The sequence below is a fragment of the Ictidomys tridecemlineatus genome, chromosome 7, assembly GCF_052094955.1.
Source record: "Ictidomys tridecemlineatus isolate mIctTri1 chromosome 7, mIctTri1.hap1, whole genome shotgun sequence".
NCBI lineage: Eukaryota > Metazoa > Chordata > Mammalia > Rodentia > Sciuridae > Ictidomys > Ictidomys tridecemlineatus.
The window spans coordinates 1798615-1816351 of NC_135483.1; the positions used below are offsets into that span (position 1 = coordinate 1798615).

The following is a 17737-nucleotide window of genomic DNA, read 5'->3' on the forward strand; positions in this document are numbered from 1 at the left end:
GGACCCCCACCCAGATCAGGCAGATCTTTGCCCCTCAGGCCCTTGGGGACCAAGGGGAGCCAGGTCAGGGTGGGCGGGGGTGGAGAAGATCACCTGGGCCCCCCTCATTCACCCTGGCATCTGCCCCTCCTCCGACTCTGCAGACCCCCACTGGCCCTGCCCATCTCATCTCCCTGCTCCAGGGCCCTGCGTAAGGTGGCCCCCTCGGCCCCTGAGTGGTGTTTCCAGCCACACTGAGATGGGCAGGTCAGGCTGCCTCCTGGCCCTGCCTGAGTCCTCCCTCCCCCTGAGCCCGGGCCCCTCTCAAAAGTTTCCTGCCCCTGCTGGAGGGAGGCTCTTCCCGGAGGAGGCTCCCACAGCTGGGCACAGGAGGACATGCCTGTAGGAGAAGAGGTCCTGTGGGGCTCTGCAGTCCTGGGCCTGGGTGGAACCCACAGTCCAGTGAGTCCCACCACCAGCTCCAAGGCACAGCCCAGCATGGCCACCATCTGTCTGGAAGCTCCTGGGGACAGAACAAGGGCAGCTTCCCAGAATGGGGGTGGCATGGAGATAGAATGTCTAGTGCTGGCCTGGGTGCCCCCATCTGGGGCTGTGACCCTGAGCCCTGACTGTCAAGAGGGAGAGATGTCCTGTCCACACCACCTGGCTTTTCTCCCATCACACACACACACACACACACACACACACACAACCCTGCGCGTACATATGTACTCCCCAGACTGCAGACCAGGCCCCGTGCTGACCAGAGTTCAGCCTGTGATCAGATCAGGCTCAGTCTGGAACCCAGGATCAGGACTAAACCGTGACCACGGTCAAGCCAGGCTCAGTGTGTGGTGGGAAGGAGTCTGACCTCAACCGCACTGGCTGAGAGCTAACTGGGCATTGCTATCTCCTGAGTCCTTCAGCCCCACCGACTGACCGGTAGGGAAGGAACCCAGAAAGTGAGTGCTAGGGCAAGGACCACCTGAGCCAGGCCTCACCACTATGGTGGCCTGGAAGTCCACAGCCAGAAGGAACTGGACAGGACAGGAATTAGGGTAGGAGAGAAGGGAGGAGTTGGTGGCTCCAAATTTGGGCTGGAAGAGCAGACAGAAGCCGGCAGGGAAGGAAAGAGCTGAGTTCAGTCTGGTGGGCCCGGCCAACCCCAGCCCTGGTCTGATTGGTGCAGTGGGCTGGGCTCTGCTCCTCTCCTGGACCCTTCACCCGGGCCCTGAAGTCAGGAGGGACAAGACCACCTGCCTGTCTCTGACCTCACTCTTGCACCGATTCTTGCCCTGACCAGCAGAGGGAGCCCCATCAGTGATTGCCCACCTTGACTTTCCTGCCCAGGAGTGAGTACCCTGCCTCACCACCTTCCGGGCACAGATATCTGGGTCTTTGATGCAGACAAACATGCCCTCAGACTGCCTGGCAAGCCTGGGCTTGAGCCAGGGTAAGGCCAGAGCTTAGCACCAGCCTCTAAGGGGAACGTGGAACCCACCCTGCTGTCCCCAGGGCCTCGATGGCTCCTACATGCCTTAGGTCCTGGCATCCACCTCCGCATCCTCTTTCCATTCCTTACCCATCCACCCACCCTCCAGCAAATGCTGCCCAGTAGTCAGCACGGCAGAGCAGGTAGGATGCAGGAGTCCCAGGGGAGTGGGATCGTGTTCCTCCACACAGGGAGCTGACTGTCTCGCAGGCCCTCAGGCCAGGCAGGGAAGGGCAGGCGTGAGTGCCAGTGGCGGGGATGGCTCTGCCGCATGCTGAAGGAGTGGAGGGCAGGAGCGTTTCTGGGGAGAGCAGTGTGCGCTGTGCTGGCATCGTAGCCAGTCCCTCTGAGTGGAAGGTACAGGGTGTGGCCAAGGAGGAGGAGCCAGGAAGCCTGGGGATGGTTGAAGGGAACAAGCAGGGGCCTGTGGGCCGTCTTGGGAAAGAGGAGAGGATTGCTTTGGTTGCCTGGCCAGGCTGGGGAGTGACCCTGGAGACTGGGGCTCCCTGCTAGGGCAGGCTGTGAGAGGACGCAGTGAGGGCAGGGTCCCCCGAGTCTTGGAGGTTGACACACGCCCTCCAAAACCCGAGGACGAGGAAGATCATCAGGGTCACGGAGAGGAGAAAGCCTCTTCCAGTGGAAACCCGACGGGCGCCCCCCATGTTGACGATCAACACCTGAGAAACGCCAAGCAAGCCACAAAGTAGATTTCATTTAAGAAACAGAACAGAGAGAGGAAGAGAGAGACTCCTCCAGAGAAGAGGGCTCCAGAGCTGGTGCCCGGGGAGTGGGGATGTCCCCCCTTTATAGATTTCAGGTCCTTCCCACCCTGCCTAGGTGACCAAAAGGGCAGGAGGAGAGCCGTCCAGGGGTGAGTGCTTGTGCTATGAACTGTGATCCCTCCCCTCCCCTGGAGGCTGTTAGCAATGGGTGTGTGTGTACCCGCCAGGTGCTCACACCGTGTGATCTGTCCACTCCTTTCCTTTGATAATCAGCTACCTGTCCTTTGTCCTGGTCTCACAGTCACCACAAGCAGCTGTCAAGACCAGTGCTCACCCAGGCCAGTGCAAAGCCTTGTCCCCAACTGCAGGGTCCTAGGCTCAGAGAGTGAACTGCCCTCCATGTCAACTCTGCCCTGGTCTGGATTCCAACCTGCTCTCCCCGTTGGTTCCACACCTGGGGACACAAGGATGTGGGCAGAGGGGAGGGCAGCTGCTTAACTGGAATGATTTCTGCCCTGCACAGTGGCGTCTGCCCAGGCATGGGGCTGCTTTCCCACCTCCAACTGGGTGCTGGCTCCGATGGCCACCGTGGTGCCCACTCTGCCTGCAGAAAGCTGCCAGTGTCCCTGTTCTGTCACTCCACCCAGCATCCTCCCTGCCATCCTGACCTCCGAGGTCCTCCCTCCTCAGGCACCCTCACCTGGCGACGTGTCAGTGTCTGCTGTCCCCAGCGCCCGGGCCTGTACCTTTCCTTGGCACTTGGGCACCGTCTGCTCATGTGCTGCAGGTTCACCTGCACTGTGGGCTGCAGGGGACTCACAGCTCCAAAGAGACCTGTCCTTTGCTGAGCACTAGCCAGTCACCCTGTGGAGCAGATGTCCCTCTGTCCAGTTTACAGATGAAAGAGGGAGACCAGAATGAGTGTCTTGGGGTAAACCCAGGCCACCCAGGAGGCCACAGGGGGCCAGGTGGAGCCAGCGCTGGGCTGTCTACCAGGCTTGGAACCACACATTCCCTGGCGCCTCTCAGAGTGGCCTCAGCCGGGAAGAGCCGCCCCTGCTGCTGTCCCTGCACCTCCCCACAGGTGGCCCCATTGTTTGAAGTATCATTCTCTCCCTTGCAAAACCACACCCTTTGCTTTCTTGCAAAGCCTTGTACAACTCCCTTCACCCACAAAGCCAGGACATTTCCACCCTGCAGCAGACAAACAGGAAGCCAAGGTCTGGAGGGACAAGGGAGCCACCCAAGGCCACAGGGAGGCAGCTGCCTTTCAGCATCCCACCCGCCACACAGAGTGTGACCCGCCTCTGCCACAGAGGACCCACCTTCAGCCTTCCAGGGAGCCACGTGCACACCTGCCCAGTGAGCTCCCACTTGTCTAGTTACCTACCCCTCCATCCTCCACCCGCCCACCCACCCACCCATCCATCCATCGTCTTCCGTCTGCCCATCCATACATACTCCTCTCCTTTCATCTCTCCACCACTCACTTTCTCAATACCACCCATCGGAATGTCATTCTCCACCCACCCGCTCATCCCTCTACCCATCAATCCAGCCGTCCACCCATCTATCTAGGCATCCTCCATCTATCCATTCTCCCATCCATCATCCATCGACACACCACCCACCCATCCTCCATTCATTCACCATCGATCTGGCCACACAGCCAACCACCGATCAGGACCTTGAAGAACAGCAATGGAGGAGGCGGATCCCGGGAAGGGCTATGAAGGAGGAGCACCTGCGTGGCCTTATGACACAGGGAAGATGTGAGCCATCACTGTGAGAGGCCTGGCACAGGAGAGGGTGTGGACGTGAGTTGGTGTGTGGTAAGAGGTGGACAGTGAAGAAGGCCAGAGGGCTGGCAGAGCCCTGCTGTCAGGGGCCTAAAACTCCCGAGCTCAGGTTTGGTCCAAAGGTCCTCAGTTGGGAGAAGACGGGCAATGATGAGGGGCCAGGCCGGGGCCCCATACCCAAAGGGGCCTACTGGCCAGCAGCACCCCCGTGCCACCCCGACTTTACTAGGCACTCGCCTTTTCCCACAAGGGTCAAGCCTCTGCTTTGTGGGCACCAGGTGGAGAGAGTCCAGGACCGAGGACACCTGCCAGGACCCTAGCTGGCCAGCCGGGCTGCAGTTCCTGTGGGGTCTCCCTGCAGCTGACCTACACCTGGGTCTGGAGGCATCTGTGAACCCCACGGGCAGAGCCAGGTGACACGAGGGGGGTCTGCTGGAGGTGTGCCAGCACAGGGCAGGGCCACACTTCTCAGACTGGGGCTCCCAGGGAGGCCTCTGAGGGGTCCCGCCCCGGAGGGTTGGTGAGTGACAACCGTTCCCGTGCCACCACCCATTCCTGCCAGCCCTCCCCACTCTGCCCTGTGCCGCCCCACTGAGTCACGGCCAGATCCGCCACCGCCCAGGAGCAGGAGCTGCGGGGGCTGGTATAAATCCTTAACATGGGGCCAGCCACCCTCCCAGCGCCAAGCACCCAGGAATGGCCTCTTCCTGGGCCACGCGGCTGCTGCTCCTTGCAGCCTGGAGCATGGGCTGTGGTGAGTAGTGGGGGAATCCGGCGGGACCCTGCCCTGGGCCTCAGTCTGCCCACCTCCCAGAGGGCGGGGGCTGTTGGGGGTTGTATGGCTCTCAGTGAGCCTCCAGAGCCCAACTGCACCCTGGGAGAGTGTCATGGCTCCACTCTCCTTGAAGGGAGACGAGGCTGGGGTGGTAAGGTGCAGGTTCACACCCGTCTCCAGCCAGCCCGCCCTGGAAGGAGCTCAGCAGGTGTCCTCCAGCCCTATCCTCCGGCTCCAGGATGGGCTGAGCTGGCCAGGTGATGAGGTTCTGCTGCCCCCCCAGGTGAGGCCTTCAGGTGCTACTCCTGCGAGCGGCCCACGCCCATTTACGCCTGTAAAAACATTACCTACTGCAAGCTGGAGGACACGGCCTGCAAGACCACACTGGAGAAGGTGGAGAACGGTGAGGCTGGGCCCAGGGCAGGCCCCAGCACAGGGCGGGCCCACCTCTCCCAAAGGCCTCCCTGGGTGCACCTTGCTCCTCTTGGCCTGGGAGGCAGAGGGGCAGGAAGTGCAGGGTGGAGGCTTCCCATCTGAGAGGGGTGCCTGCAGCAAGGGAAGCTCAGTACCCCAGACCCCAGGCCCCAGGCACTGGGAGTGGGGTGCACTCTGCTCAGACTGTTGGATGGTGCTGCTACAGCCTCAGGGCTGGGCTCCCTCTCAGGCCCGGGCACCGCAGGTGCTCCGGGCACTAGTGCTATTATTAGAAAAACCTGTCACCGTTGGGGTTGGGGACTGGAAGGCTCCCAGATCTGGGACAGGAATGCCGGTGGGGTTGGAGGAGGTAGGAAGCAAAGGTGGTGATCAGGAGCAGCAGGGGGGACACACAGAGCCAGGCAGGCACTGCAGTGAGTGCAGGCTCTGACGCCTGCCCACTCTGCAGAGTACCCTTTCGACCAGAGCCCCATGGTGACCCGCTCCTGCTCCGACTCCTGCCTAGCCACTGACCCCGACAGCATCGGGGCTGCCCACCCCGTCTTCTGCTGCTTCCGCGACCTCTGCAACTCAGTGGAGGCAGCCCAGCTGGGTGCTGGGACTCTGGCCACAGTGGGAGCAGTGCTCCTCGGGCACCTCCTCTCCTGACAGGGCCTAGCACTGCTGGCGGCCACCCCTGCCTACATGTCTCCGTGAGCGGAGCTCACTGGGCCTCAGGCCACTCACTCTGTCCCCAAAACGTGTACAAAATAAATAAGCCGAGGGTGGAGATGAGTTTTGTCCTTCCTGGGCACTGAGAGCCCACAGAGGGGTCTTTAGGAGAGCTGGGCCCGCTTGGCCTGCTCCAGGCTCCCGACCCTCTTTTTCACCCAAGGCCTTTGGATCCAGTTCCCAGAAGGGAAGACAGAGGCCTGGGGCAGAAATGCCTTCTGGGTCACCCTTCCTGCAGACTAACCCCACGTCTCAGGCCAGAACCTGTTCCTTAGTCCTAGGAAAACTCTTCCTAAGAAGCACCCCTCAAATCCTGGGGGTCACTGCTACCCCAGGGTGGAAAGGGGTTAGGATCTGATTTTCCCCATGACTGGGGGGGGTCTGGTTCTGACCAGCCTGGCGGTGCCATCGATGCAGCCAGGGAGCAGAACAGGAGGTCACAAGAAGCCCCCCACCCCAGGTCTTCCCAGGGCAGATGCAGTCATCCATCTGATGACAGGCTTCAGTCACCCCTCTGACAATGGTCTGCTCATCACCTTGGGACAGCTAGGACAACCAGATGAGACTGGACAGTGCCAGCTTGTCTCCCAGACCCCATGGGCAAGACGGGTTCTGTGCCAGCCTGGACTTGTAGCAGTCCCAGTGAGCACCAGCCAGGGCTGCCTGGGGGACATACAGTCCTCAGGGCTGAGCCCCAAGAGTGTGCCCTCGGGTTCTCACCCGGCCCTCGCCCCTCACGGCGCTCCGCTCCATCATGGGTACCCAGTGTCGGTGCCCTTTCCAGGCCCCGGTTCCCATCCGTGTCCTCGTGGCAGTTTCTGGGTTCTGCCCCACAAAGTCTTGGGTCATCAGGCTCCGTAGGCCACCAGGCCATGACCCTGGGGTCCCTTTGGCACCTGCTAAGCACTGATGACAGCAGGCTGGCCGGCTTGGCAAACACCCAGCACACACCCAAGGGCACAGGGAAGTAGCTGGGATGGTGGTGAGGCTCCTCTACCTGCCTGAGGGCACCCCTCTGGGTTCTCTGCGGGGCTGGCACCTGCAGTCCCCAGTTAGGATCATTTCCGCCTTACGGACCTCCAGTTCGCCCGGGATCCTGGATGAGAGTCTAGGGGTCAGAGCCTCAGCCTTGCCCTGGGGACCGAGCAGATGTCACTCCCCAGCAGAGGAATTGGGGATGTGCCTCCAGGCCCTTTGAGAGGCAGAGGAGGTGGGGATGGGAGAGCCTTGATGGTCATCCCCATCCCTGGGGCGGCGGCAGCGCGGCCAGCAGAGGGCGCGCGTCCGAGCCCGGGAAGTCGCGATAGTCAGGATCCCTCCGCGCACCAGAGCGCTGCGGGACCTGGGGGAATCCACACCCCGAGCCTGGCTAAGCCTCCAGCCCAAGAGACGCAGGGAGCTCCGAAAGCCGTTGCTCTTGGTTGACCTTGGGAACGCTCACCTGCCCCGACCGCACACATGGATATAATATCTTATTCGAATCATTAAGCCCAGAATTCTGTCCAGGAGAGATGCTCCACCGACCCCAGGGGCAGCTGCTGAGCCAGGGACCCCGGAGAGGCTTCTCCGCATGGTGCCAAGCAAGGGCCATGGCCCCATCCTGAGCATCCCCTGCCGGCCCCACTCCCAGCTCCTACCGGCACTGGGTACAGTGGCCCGATGCCCACCACTTCCAGTCTGGAGTTCTGCCCAGACAAGCTGCCCCTGTCTGGCAGCACTCAGTTCAGACCTTGCCACATCCCAGCAGCGCCCCAGCGCGTCCTCTCCAGATGTCCCTCAGAAAGCCTTGAAAGGTCTAGCCAGAACCTTCCTGGACCCCTTAGATGAGGGGGGAAAGGCATTGAGTGGCCACCCCTGTGCAGTGCCCACAGGCTCACAGCAGGGTGCAGATAACAGAGCAGGGGGCAGTCTCTCCAGTCCCACTCCCCTTGCCTTTCCAGGGTTCCCTGGGCAGGTGGGCAGAGCACAGGCATGGTGCATACTCCACATTCACCTGCTGTCTTGGGGACCACTCCTCAAAAGGCCTGCACAGCAGCTCCTATGCTGTCTCTCCTCCACCAAGGCCCAGTGGCCTCTGCCCCTAACTGCCACCTCCATCCTGTCCCAAGTCCCGAAGTTGAGGGTCCCTGACCCAGAATGGGGCATGACCTCTTAGAGCCATCCCTTGACTGGAAGGAACCGGGCGGCCTGGGCAGGTACCTGTGGTCTAGTGCAAGGCTCATGGGCCAGCAGGGCAGGGAGGCCAGCTGGGAACTTGGGGCAACTCCTGGTCTCATGTTCTGCAGGAACTGGACAAGTCCTGCCCTGCCAGCCTGACCCTAAGCTCAAGGGTGGCCCAACCCGCCTACACAGTATCCCGTGCCATCCTGGGAATGGGACCCCAGGGGCGTCCAGGCTTTGGAACCAGAGTTTTCCCAGCACATACCTTTAAACTTTGCTAGACCTTTAAAACTCTTTAATCTTGTGCTTTCTTTAATTAAGACAAAAAGGAGCAGCTATGGCCAGGAGGGCAGCATGGGGCGGGAGGTGGCAGGTGAGGGTCCAGGGCAGCTCCTGGGGGAGGCAGTTCTGGCCTTCAGGTGATGTCCTGACCCTGGGCTGGCAGGGCAGGTGTGGGGGTTCCCGGAGCAGGCAAACAGAGATCCCCACACCCAGCGCTCCTGGCCTCAGTACCCCAGCTAGGCAGGGCGTGGCCAGAGCCTCGGGACCAGCCCACTTGGTCCTAGGTTTTCTCGGCAGCTCTGGGTTGACCCAGGCCTGTTTCCCCCATTGTAAGGTAAGGGATTAGGCAGGAGTAGGCAGCCTGAGCCAGCTTCCAGTGTTCTCTAGGAAGGCCTGAGAGCAGCTGCCCAGGGACCTATATCACAGAGAATGCAAGACCCTTCCCTGACCCCAGTCCATGCAGGGAGCAGCGCTTAGAGTGGGGCAGGGTATGGGGCAGGCACAATTGGGGGAGAGAGGTGCTGTTGGCCCAGAGGGCAGGCTTCAGTCTGAGGTAGCACAGGCCTAGTGGGTACGGATGGGTGCAGGCAGTTGAGGGTGCCCTTGCAGAATACCCCCAGCTGTTCCCTCCCTAACCAGAACACTCCCAGCAACCCTTCCGGGAACCTTTGGGCCACAAACCCCAGTTGCCTGCCCCGCCCTCCAACCCAGCCTGGAAGGAGAGGCAGGAGACCAACTCTGCACCAGGGGACCCTGTTCTCTGGGGCAGGTGCAAGGCTCATAGGCCAGCAGGGCAGGGAGGCCAGCTGGGAACTTGGGGCAACTCCTGGTCTCATGTTGTGCAGGAACTGGACAAGTGCTGCCCTGCCAGCCTGACCCTAAGCTCAAGGGTGGCCCAACCCACCTACACAGCATCCCCTGCCACCAGAGAACATCCTGGGAATGTTCCCTCCCAAGTGCTTTCCACCACCACCCCACTCTACTCCCCTCCTGAGCCTGAGCCTTACTGGGGGCCAGAGGGAGCAGGCTTACAATGCTGTCCCTGCAGAGGGCCAGGAGCAGAGCCCATGCCCAGCACTGTTCTGGCCCCTGCTTCACTCCGCACAGCTTCAGCTCCAGGATCCATGCTCAGGCCACTCCTGCTGTCCCTCTGCTCCAGGTACATCCCCTACCTGGAACTATGGGATAGTGGCCTTACTACAGGGATGATCAGGGCCCCCTCTGCCCATCCATCCCCAACTAGCAGGCAAAACTGGGTCAGGCACCAATGCCACTCCATTGCGTCCAGCATGGGGCCCAGCAGAGGGTGTCAAGCAGGTGAAGGGGACTATGGTGGTCACAAGGTCACTCCAGCTGGAGCCCAGCCTGGCCTGCCCATTTTGTGGGAAATGCCAACTGACCAGCTGGGTAGGTAACCAACTGCCCCTAGGCAGAAGCTGATGGGCAGGCAGTGGAGGAAGCGGTCACTGGTCCTTGATGACATCACTGAGTCCACTCTCGGCCCGAAGCAGCTGGCTGCTGGCCTCATTGTAGGTGATCCAGTGCTGCAGGTCCTCTGGCAGCTCGGGGGGCTCCACCTGCAGGACAGGAGGGTGAGGCTCCGGGGCTTCCACCTGCTGCTATGGGGATGAGTGAGGGGTACAGCCCAGGGTCCTGTACCAGCCAGGCTGCTGCTCTCCCATCTCTGGGCCTCTGCCCATGCTGTTCCCAGGCATGTGACCTTCCATGAGGCCCCTCCCTGTCACCTACTCAGTCCCCAGGCCCCTCTGAGCTCTCACTTTGGTCCTAGCTCTCTAGATACAACCCCACCTCTGCCAGGCCTGCCTCCCCAGAGCCAGGTAGAATCCTGGAGCCATTAGAAGACAGGGTGCAGGGCAGAGCTTTCTGGGAGCCCTTCTGTTCATCAAGCACCAAGAAGACCCAACTTAATGTCCCAGGTCAGCTCTGGGCCTGCCCACTGTGTCCCCCATCCCTCCCTGCACACTTTTATGGATGAGGTCATACGCCTTGGGTCAGATGCCTTGCAGGGCTTCAAGAGCTGCCAGAATAAAGGGAGGAGCAGGTGCCCACCCCACCTCAGGACAAGCAGCCACATGGTGGACTGGGCCAGGACAAAGTGTCCCACTCACAGGGCTAGTCCAGGCAGGGCTGGGGCTGGGGTTGCTCTCACTTCTAGTACTGATTTGGGAGTCACCTCAATAAGGATAAAACCAAGGGTCTGGTCATTCTGAAGCCCTAGGCAGTACCACTTTCTCTGCACCCAATTCCCCAACTCAGATACAGCCCCTCCTAAGGGTGGGACTGTCCCTCCTGTGCTCTGGAGGTGCCTGTCTGTTGCGAGAGGGTGCACGAGGGTGAGCAGACCCTGGCATCTTTCAGGAGGCAGTCTGTGGCAGAAACCGTCTTGGCAACCATGACTGCCCTGGCCATCCCCAGGGCCAAGGTTGCCTGGCTGCAGCAGCCTGCTGCCATGGAGCAGGCCCTGGGAGGGGCCTTCAGCCCAGGAAGGTGTGGGCCTCCCTTCTCCAACTGTGGAAGGCAGAAAAGCTGCAGCCTTCCAGGGTCAGCCAACCCCATCAGGACCAAGCCCTTCAGCTCTAAGCTGTATGAAAGGGAGGTTCGGGTCCCCCCAAACTCCCAGCAACCACTTTTAACTGCCTTATCCATCCCATGTTCAGAACCAAGAACCAGGTTCATTACTCCAGGCCACCAGTACCAAGACTTGGACTCCAGGTCAGAGGCCTGGTCTGACATGTTTTTGAAGGGGGAATAGGTAAGGAAAACCATGAGGGGCTGAGCTCAGGAATGGCTAAGCCTGACTGTGAAGAGTTGATCCTGGGACTCTGGGACCCCCAGAACATGGGCACGGGTGAGGAAGGCCCTGAGCCCTCAGTTAAAGGCAAGAGAGGGTACAATGCTGGGCGGGGTACTCCAGGAGAAGCAGATGGCTGGCCTTCCCTGGGGGAGAAGGTCGGAGACGAGGAGCCCCGGGGGTTGTGCCACGGGTCGGGGGCTGCTCACCCTGCGCTTGCACAAGTGCTGCACGACGCGCTCGGGCGAGGTGCCCAGCACGTGCTGCCGGGAACGCAACAGTGCGCACAAGAAGCCGTCGCGCAGACTGACAAAGCGTGCCTCCAAGTAGAAGGCGCGGTCGTCCCAGCCTAGCAGGCGGGTGCGCACCTCGAAGGGCTCAAACAGGCGCAGCGAGCGGCGGTAGCGCGCACACGAGGCGGCCAGCACGGCGTGCGCCCCCAAGTCGCGCAGCGCCCCAAGCACACCGCAGCGAGTCAGGTGCGCAGCGCGCGCAACGTCAGCCTCGCGCAGGTAGCGCGCGTTGTTCATATGCAGCAGCAGATCCAAGTCCGAAGGTAGCACGCGGCCCGCATAGCGTTGCTCCGCCAGCAGGTCGCGGACGCGCGGCTGCAGCAGGCGCGCGCGCAGCACAGCGCACGGCACGCGCACCAGGTACCAGCCATCCAGCAGCGCGAAGAAGGAGAGTGCCAGGGCCAGCGACGCCACCAGCAACCCCAACATCGCGGCGTGCGGCGGAGCCTGCTATGCGGATGCCAGCCGGAGCCGCTGCGCCGCTACCCGCCGCCTGCAGCTTGGGAGCCAGCAAGCGCCGCGGCTGGAGCAAACCACCACGCGAGGCCGGTTGAGGGGGAGGCGAACCGGAAGCCGCGGGCAGGAGCCCGCCTACACTCCCGGCACCCCCTATCCACGCTCTGTGGTCGGTTCCGCGTCCCCCCCCCCCCCCGCCGACGCCGCTTTCGCTTTTCGTGGGGCGGGGCTGGGCGCGGCAGGGAAGGGCCAGCCTGGGCGAGGCGCGCTGGGCATCATAGCGACACTCGGCGGCCGTTCCCGGCACTGCGGGAGCAGAGGCGGCGGCAGCGGACCCAGCCACGCAGGCTCCGGTTGCGAGTCCGGAGCCGGTGTCTCTCGGTTCCTTATCTGAGCTGGGTCAGAGCTCCATTTCTCGGGCCCAGGCTGCGGGACTCTGCCAGGAAAAATGGAACACAGCGGGTCCCCAGAGGCGCTGCTGCGCGACTCCACCTGCACCCGACGCACCTCTCACCCACAGAGACAGAGCCCCGTGTGGATTTCATTCCAGACTGCAACCTCATTACTCCCAAACTCACCCCGACCCCGCCAAAGATCGGTAACCCCAAGCCCATCCCAAGCATTTCTGCCCCGTGCCCTTTAGAAACCGCTGCTGGTAACGTCCGAAATGGAGGGGGAGGAGCCGGGCGGACGTAAAGGCCTCGGCCACCGAGATGGAGGTGCCAGTGTTTGGCCTCCAGGCTGCCACACACGCTCTCGGTGTCAGTCCGTTGCCCCAGGGATGGCAGTTGACCCCGAGAAGACCCAACCGGCTCTCTCTCGCAGGCCCCTAGCCTCTCCGATGACCGCGAGTGTCGGTGACCCTGGAGGCCGACCCTTAGATCTGCACTGCACTTGGTGCAGGAACCTGCCGCGGTCCAAAGGCTCTGGGGACCTCCGCAGCAGCGCTTTGTCCTGCACGTTTGAGGCCGCCTTGAAAAGAAGCGGCCCTCAGGGGCAACACCACCACTGCCACTCCCCTGCCCCTGGATTTTTTTTTGTCTGGGCAAGCCATTCGCTTTGGTCTGCGTCAAGAGCAGAAACTAAAGTACTTGTTTTTCTGGGTCTGCTTTGCTCCCCAGCCAGCAGCTGTGGCAGTGGGATTGGGTTCCCGGTTTTGTGGATCTTCTTGGATACCCCCAGAGACAGGGAGCTCACTGCCTGTCAGGGCAGCTCTACCTTCTCCCAAGCATTCATTGCTCACAGTTGTCCCTGTAACACCTACTTGTTCTGGTTGGGATCTGAGCCCTGTCTTGGAGAGGGTGACCCCTCTGGTGAAGAGACAGAGGGTGTTATGTGCTTTGAGCTCATTTGCTGTTGCTCAGAGAATGTCACCCACCAGGCTGCTTTGGAAGGGGCTTTCCCAGGAATGACAAAGGAAGGGGTGGGCGTACCCTTCCAGGGGCCTCCAGCACTCTGTGAGCATGGACACAGATTCACCCAAAGGAGCCCGGGAGGTGTGACGGGGCAGCAGAGAGCAGAGCGTGGGCCTGGGGGTTGGAAGAGGGTGGCAGCCGGTCCCTCACAGTCTTTGAGTGTTTACTGTACGCCTGCAGCTTTTTGCACAAACAAAACAGCTTTGAAAAACAGGTTTGTTGGAACCAAAGCGGGCACTCGCCCTGCCAGCAGGAGATGCTCCTCCCGAGAGCTCGCTCGGGGCCTGTCCCCACAACAGGGAGGTCCACAGATGAGCATGCAGGCTCAGAGTCTTGGCCACAGGCTCAAGGCTGCACATCAAAGGCCAAGGGGGCTGAGAGGTGGCCTCCTGCCTCCCGTGGACCTCCTCCCTTCTGGGTGCCACACATTTGCTCCTGCCAAGGCCAGCACTCCAGCCCTCTCAGTCAAGGCCACGTCCACGAGCACAGACATGGCCTAGGTGGAGCCCACACACCTCCCAGGCCTGGACTTGGACTCTCAAGGACACGGGCTCTCTGCAGCTTGTCCAACAGGTGTTTATTAAGAGCATACTGGCATACAGGCTGCTCCCAGGTTGTCCATCAACAGGGGCTCGTCCCTCCCTGCCTGCCTCATCTAGATCCCAGGGCTTTGTGACCCTCCCAGCCCGACTGCTACCCAGCCCGTCTCATCTCAGCCTTGGAAGGCCCTGGCTCAATCCTGGAGGAGAGGGCAGAGAAGGCTTCCTAGAGGAGGCACCTGAGCAAAGGTGGCCAAAACATGGGCTGTGGCAACAGCAGCAGCCAAGGCCTGCAGAGGAGCCGGCTGCAGGCTGTTCTAAGGCACTGCAGCCCAGCCTGCTGGGCAGGCGGGCACCGGGCAGGAGTCCCGGGGGAGCTGTGGAGGTGGGGAGCAGGGTGAGGGTTAGACCTCTGCCAGGTCATGAGGTCAGGGACACGGCATTGGCTGTGGACCCTCCTGGAGCCTACAGCTGGCTGGGCCCCCACAGCAGCAGGCTGCCAAGCGTGGCGAGCAGCCCCAGGGCGGTGGCTGGCTGCAGGCCGTGGGCCCCACTGGCATTGCACAGATCCCTGGAACAGCACGTGATGTTCTTCTTGCCCACGTAGTAGTTCTCCGCATCTTCCACACAGTCCGAGCTGCAGCCCTTATTGATAACAGTCACGAGCCCAACTGCACCTGGAGGGGCATGGTGACGGCTGGGGAGGCCAGTCCTGTCCCTAACTGAAGCTCCGCAGCCACACCCCAAGCTGGTCGCGAAGCTGCCAGCAGCAGGAGACCAGGGCCTTGGTCTTGTCCATGTCCAAGGACCCAGGGCAGCTGGGCCTTGGGCTGAGCACCAGACAGATTGAGTGGGTAGGTGAGTGCAGGATGGGGTGGGTAGATGTGTGGGGTGATGAGGGCGCTGGAAGGGGTGGGACATGTGAGGATTATGGGTAGATGGTCAGGTGGGCAGAGGACAGAAGGCTGAACAGTGGTGGAGACCCAGCCCAGGCTCCTCGGTCAGCCAGTGGCAGGGAGGGAGCCGGGCAAAGGCACTTACGGATGCGCTCCGTCTTGCACTGGGTCTGGCCTTGGGTGCAGTTCTGCACGTTGTGGCAGTCCCTGTTGCTCACCTGGGCCGTGCAGGAGTAACACTGGAGGGCGGTACCTGCGAGGCGGGGGCAGGCAGGGCAGCGAGGTCAGAGGCTGTCCTCCCAGCCTGGGCCTGCCACACTTTCTCTCCCCAACCAGCATGGAGAAAGGCATGAGCCCTTCCAGACTGCTGGGGTGCAGACCTGAGCCCAGGCCCCTCGCGAGGTCCTGGGTGTACCCAGTCCACCGAGGACTGGCACCCACTTCCCCTGCTGCGCCTATGAATGACTTCCCCTCCATGCCCACGTTGCAGCCCATGGCTGCATACCATGCCATGCTCCCTGAAGGGCAGAGATGACCAGCCCCCGTGTGGCCTGGATAACCCTGTCTTGCAGGGGCCCAGCTGGGCCCTGGAGAGGAAGGGTGGGGGTGTCGGGAGACCGTTCCCTGACTTTCCTAGGCCACCAGGCCTCAGGCCTACCCATTCTTATCCCCTAAGCCCACCTGGTCTCAGCCCCTCTCAGGCCTTTTGGTGCTATGTGACCACAAGTGGCCCCTGGTCAGGTCCTGCCCTCCCTGGGTCCAGTGATCCCAGCTACCAGGGTGTCCTGCTTAAGTCTCCTCCCTTCAAAGCTGCTACAGCTGGCTCCGCAGCACCTCCTTGAAAACAGGTCCAAGCGCCTCCCCAGCCCTACCCTGGGTGCCCTTGGAGTGTTGTCCTGCTCAATTTCCTGGTGGCCTCGGGGGACAGCCCCCTGCCCACACTTTCCAGAAGAGGACACTGAGGTCTCAGAGGGTCAGTGACTTGGCCAGCCACAGCACAGGCTGAACCATCCCCTTGGGTCCTCCACCTGGACACAAGCTCTCCCGTGGAGTGGACGTCAGGGCTGGGGGGGCCCCGGTCTTCTCAGTGCAACCCCAGCACCTCCTCATTCCAGCCTCCTTCCTTCCCTTCTGAGCATGAGATGTCTTGCCCTGTGCCTCCCAGGACTGTTGGTCAGCATCCCTGTCCCTGTCCATTTGACTTCTGCCCCTCCAACCCTGCGAGCAGCAGGGAAAAATTCATTGCAAGGAGTCATCCTTGCTTCCCAGATGTGCCCAGAGTCACCCTCCGGGGAGCCCAGTGGGCAGAAACCCACCTCCTTCCTCCCACCTGACCCTCCTCCTCCTCCCGCTTGCCCCCTGGGACCCTTCTGGCCTCCACAGGCCCCTTCCTTCAGTCCTGCCCCATGGCTGGCTGAGGCTCACCTGGCTGGAGGGCCAAGCCGATGGCCAGCAGGGTAAGGAGGACAGCCTTCATGGTCACAGGCGGGTGGGGGACAGGCCTCAGGGAGGCTTTATATGACTTCAGCAGGCAGGGAGGCTCCGTGGGCTCCTGGGGGCCAGTGAGGCTCCGGGCTGGGCAGATTCCAATCTGGGCCCTCCCAAATGGCCCCTCCCACTCCCTTTGTCCTTCTTTCTGCCTCGGAGGACACAGCCTGCCCAGGGTGGAGCCATTCTCCCCAGGGAGGCTGTTTTTCAGCCACCCCCAGAATGAGGGCTGGGAAGTCCTCAGGCCCCAGATTATGCCTCATGCCCTACAGAGGGAGGCCTGTCCCCCTCCTGCGGCCTGCAGTCCATGGAGGAGACAGGCCTTGATCAGAGCATCCCAGACAGATCAGCAGCAAGGCTGCCCATGGCAAGAGCAGCTGCTAGGAAGCCGCCCCTGGGCTGGGCAGTCCGGAGTTGCTTTCTCTAGGGAAGGGGCTGGAGGCCCGTGGGGACCTCAGATGGCCATGGGCTTTCTCAACAGGACCATATTTAATCCTCAGCTTGGAACTTCAGGTGCAAGGAAGTTGGGGACCACATGGCTTTCAGCAGCCCCCCGCACAGGAGGAGGGGTGAGGAGTCAGCACTCCAGCTGGCTCAGCTACCCAGACCCCTCTGCACCCTGCCCTGGCCCAGCTGTTTCCTTCTCCAGCACCCTGACTGCAGGGCTGGGTTGGAGGTGCCGTGTCCCTCTGGAGGGTCCCCAGATGCTATGGGCCAGCTCCCCAGCCAGCTCTGGTCACTGTTCCTCCTGTCTGCCCTGCTAGGCCCAGGACTGTAGCTTCCTGCTGCTGCTGGCCCTGGGGTGACTCATGGTCCCTGTTGCCCATCTCTGCTGAGGCTTGTCTGCACACTTGGCCCCTCCGCCATGCTCCTGTGACCCTTTGGGCACACTGTTGCTCCAGCTGATGACTGGACAGAAGTGCTGGCCACGGCCACTGGTCAGTTGTACACGGCTGGGAAAGAGCCCCTTGTCCTCTGATACCCTCCTTTCCCTGCTAATGGGCACCGAACTATTCTCCCTACCCTGGGGATATCCTCTCTAGAAAGGCCCTGGCATGCTAGGGTGGGCAGTGGGTGCAGGGAATCAGCCCAACCCAAGGACTACTTTCTGAGGGGCTCAGAAAGGCCAAGAGGTACCTGTATCCTGGGGTCCTGAGCCCAGCAGCTTGCAGGAATCACCAGAGCCTGGGTAAGGTGACCTAGCTGATGGGACGGGTGACATAAGGCCTAGATCCTCCAGCACTCTGTGGCAGAAGCCCATGAACTGCCCAGCTCTCCAGCACCTCTGGGTTGGTCTCTTTTCTCATAAATTCTCTTTTCTGGCAGTGAGAAACCTGGGGCTCAGTGGTGGGGGGGATAGGACTGGGCTCAAGGTCACACAGGCTGCGTGTGGCATCCCCAGGACCCCTTCATGCCCTCTGCTCTCATCTGGAACTTTCTCTCGGAACATCCCCTGCAGCCCACAGGCCTGTTAGTGCAGCGC

At 61.6% G+C, this 17737-nt stretch overlaps 3 protein-coding genes across 5 annotated transcripts; 1 reads left to right on the forward strand and 2 right to left on the reverse strand.

The window, feature by feature from the left end:
* The first annotated feature begins 3114 nt into the window (after positions 1 to 3114).
* Positions 3115 to 6085, forward strand: Slurp1 (secreted LY6/PLAUR domain containing 1). Its single transcript, XM_078016596.1, has 4 exons — positions 3115 to 3555; positions 3863 to 4746; positions 5051 to 5170; positions 5651 to 6085. The coding sequence occupies exons 2-4, from the start codon at positions 4689 to 4691 to the stop codon at positions 5848 to 5850; spliced, it is 378 nt and encodes a 125-aa protein (XP_077872722.1). The 5' UTR covers positions 3115 to 3555; positions 3863 to 4688; the 3' UTR covers positions 5851 to 6085.
* A 2261-nt stretch (positions 6086 to 8346) lies between these two features.
* On the reverse strand, positions 8347 to 12040 carry Them6 (thioesterase superfamily member 6). Of its 3 annotated transcripts, XR_005737647.2 has the most exons (3): positions 11377 to 12033; positions 9756 to 9932; positions 8347 to 9533 (listed from the first exon to the last, which is right to left on the reverse strand). XR_005737647.2 is itself a non-coding variant. In XM_078016595.1 (2 exons), exons 1-2 carry the CDS (start codon positions 11887 to 11889, stop codon positions 9819 to 9821), a joined length of 468 nt encoding a protein of 155 aa, XP_077872721.1. In that variant the 5' UTR covers positions 11890 to 12040; the 3' UTR covers positions 8347 to 9818. The 3 variants fall into 3 exon arrangements, 2 of the variants coding, with proteins under 2 accessions (XP_077872721.1, XP_005316173.2); XM_078016595.1 differs by having other exon boundaries at positions 8347 to 9932; positions 11536 to 12040; XM_005316116.5 differs by having other exon boundaries at positions 8347 to 9932.
* Positions 12041 to 13891: 1851 nt separating this feature from the next.
* Positions 13892 to 16660, reverse strand: Psca (prostate stem cell antigen). The gene is made up of 3 exons (XM_005316118.4): positions 16192 to 16660; positions 14912 to 15019; positions 13892 to 14547 (listed from the first exon to the last, which is right to left on the reverse strand). The coding sequence occupies exons 1-3, from the start codon at positions 16241 to 16243 to the stop codon at positions 14336 to 14338; spliced, it is 372 nt and encodes a 123-aa protein (XP_005316175.2). The 5' UTR covers positions 16244 to 16660; the 3' UTR covers positions 13892 to 14335.
* Positions 16661 to 17737: the final 1077 nt, after the last annotated feature.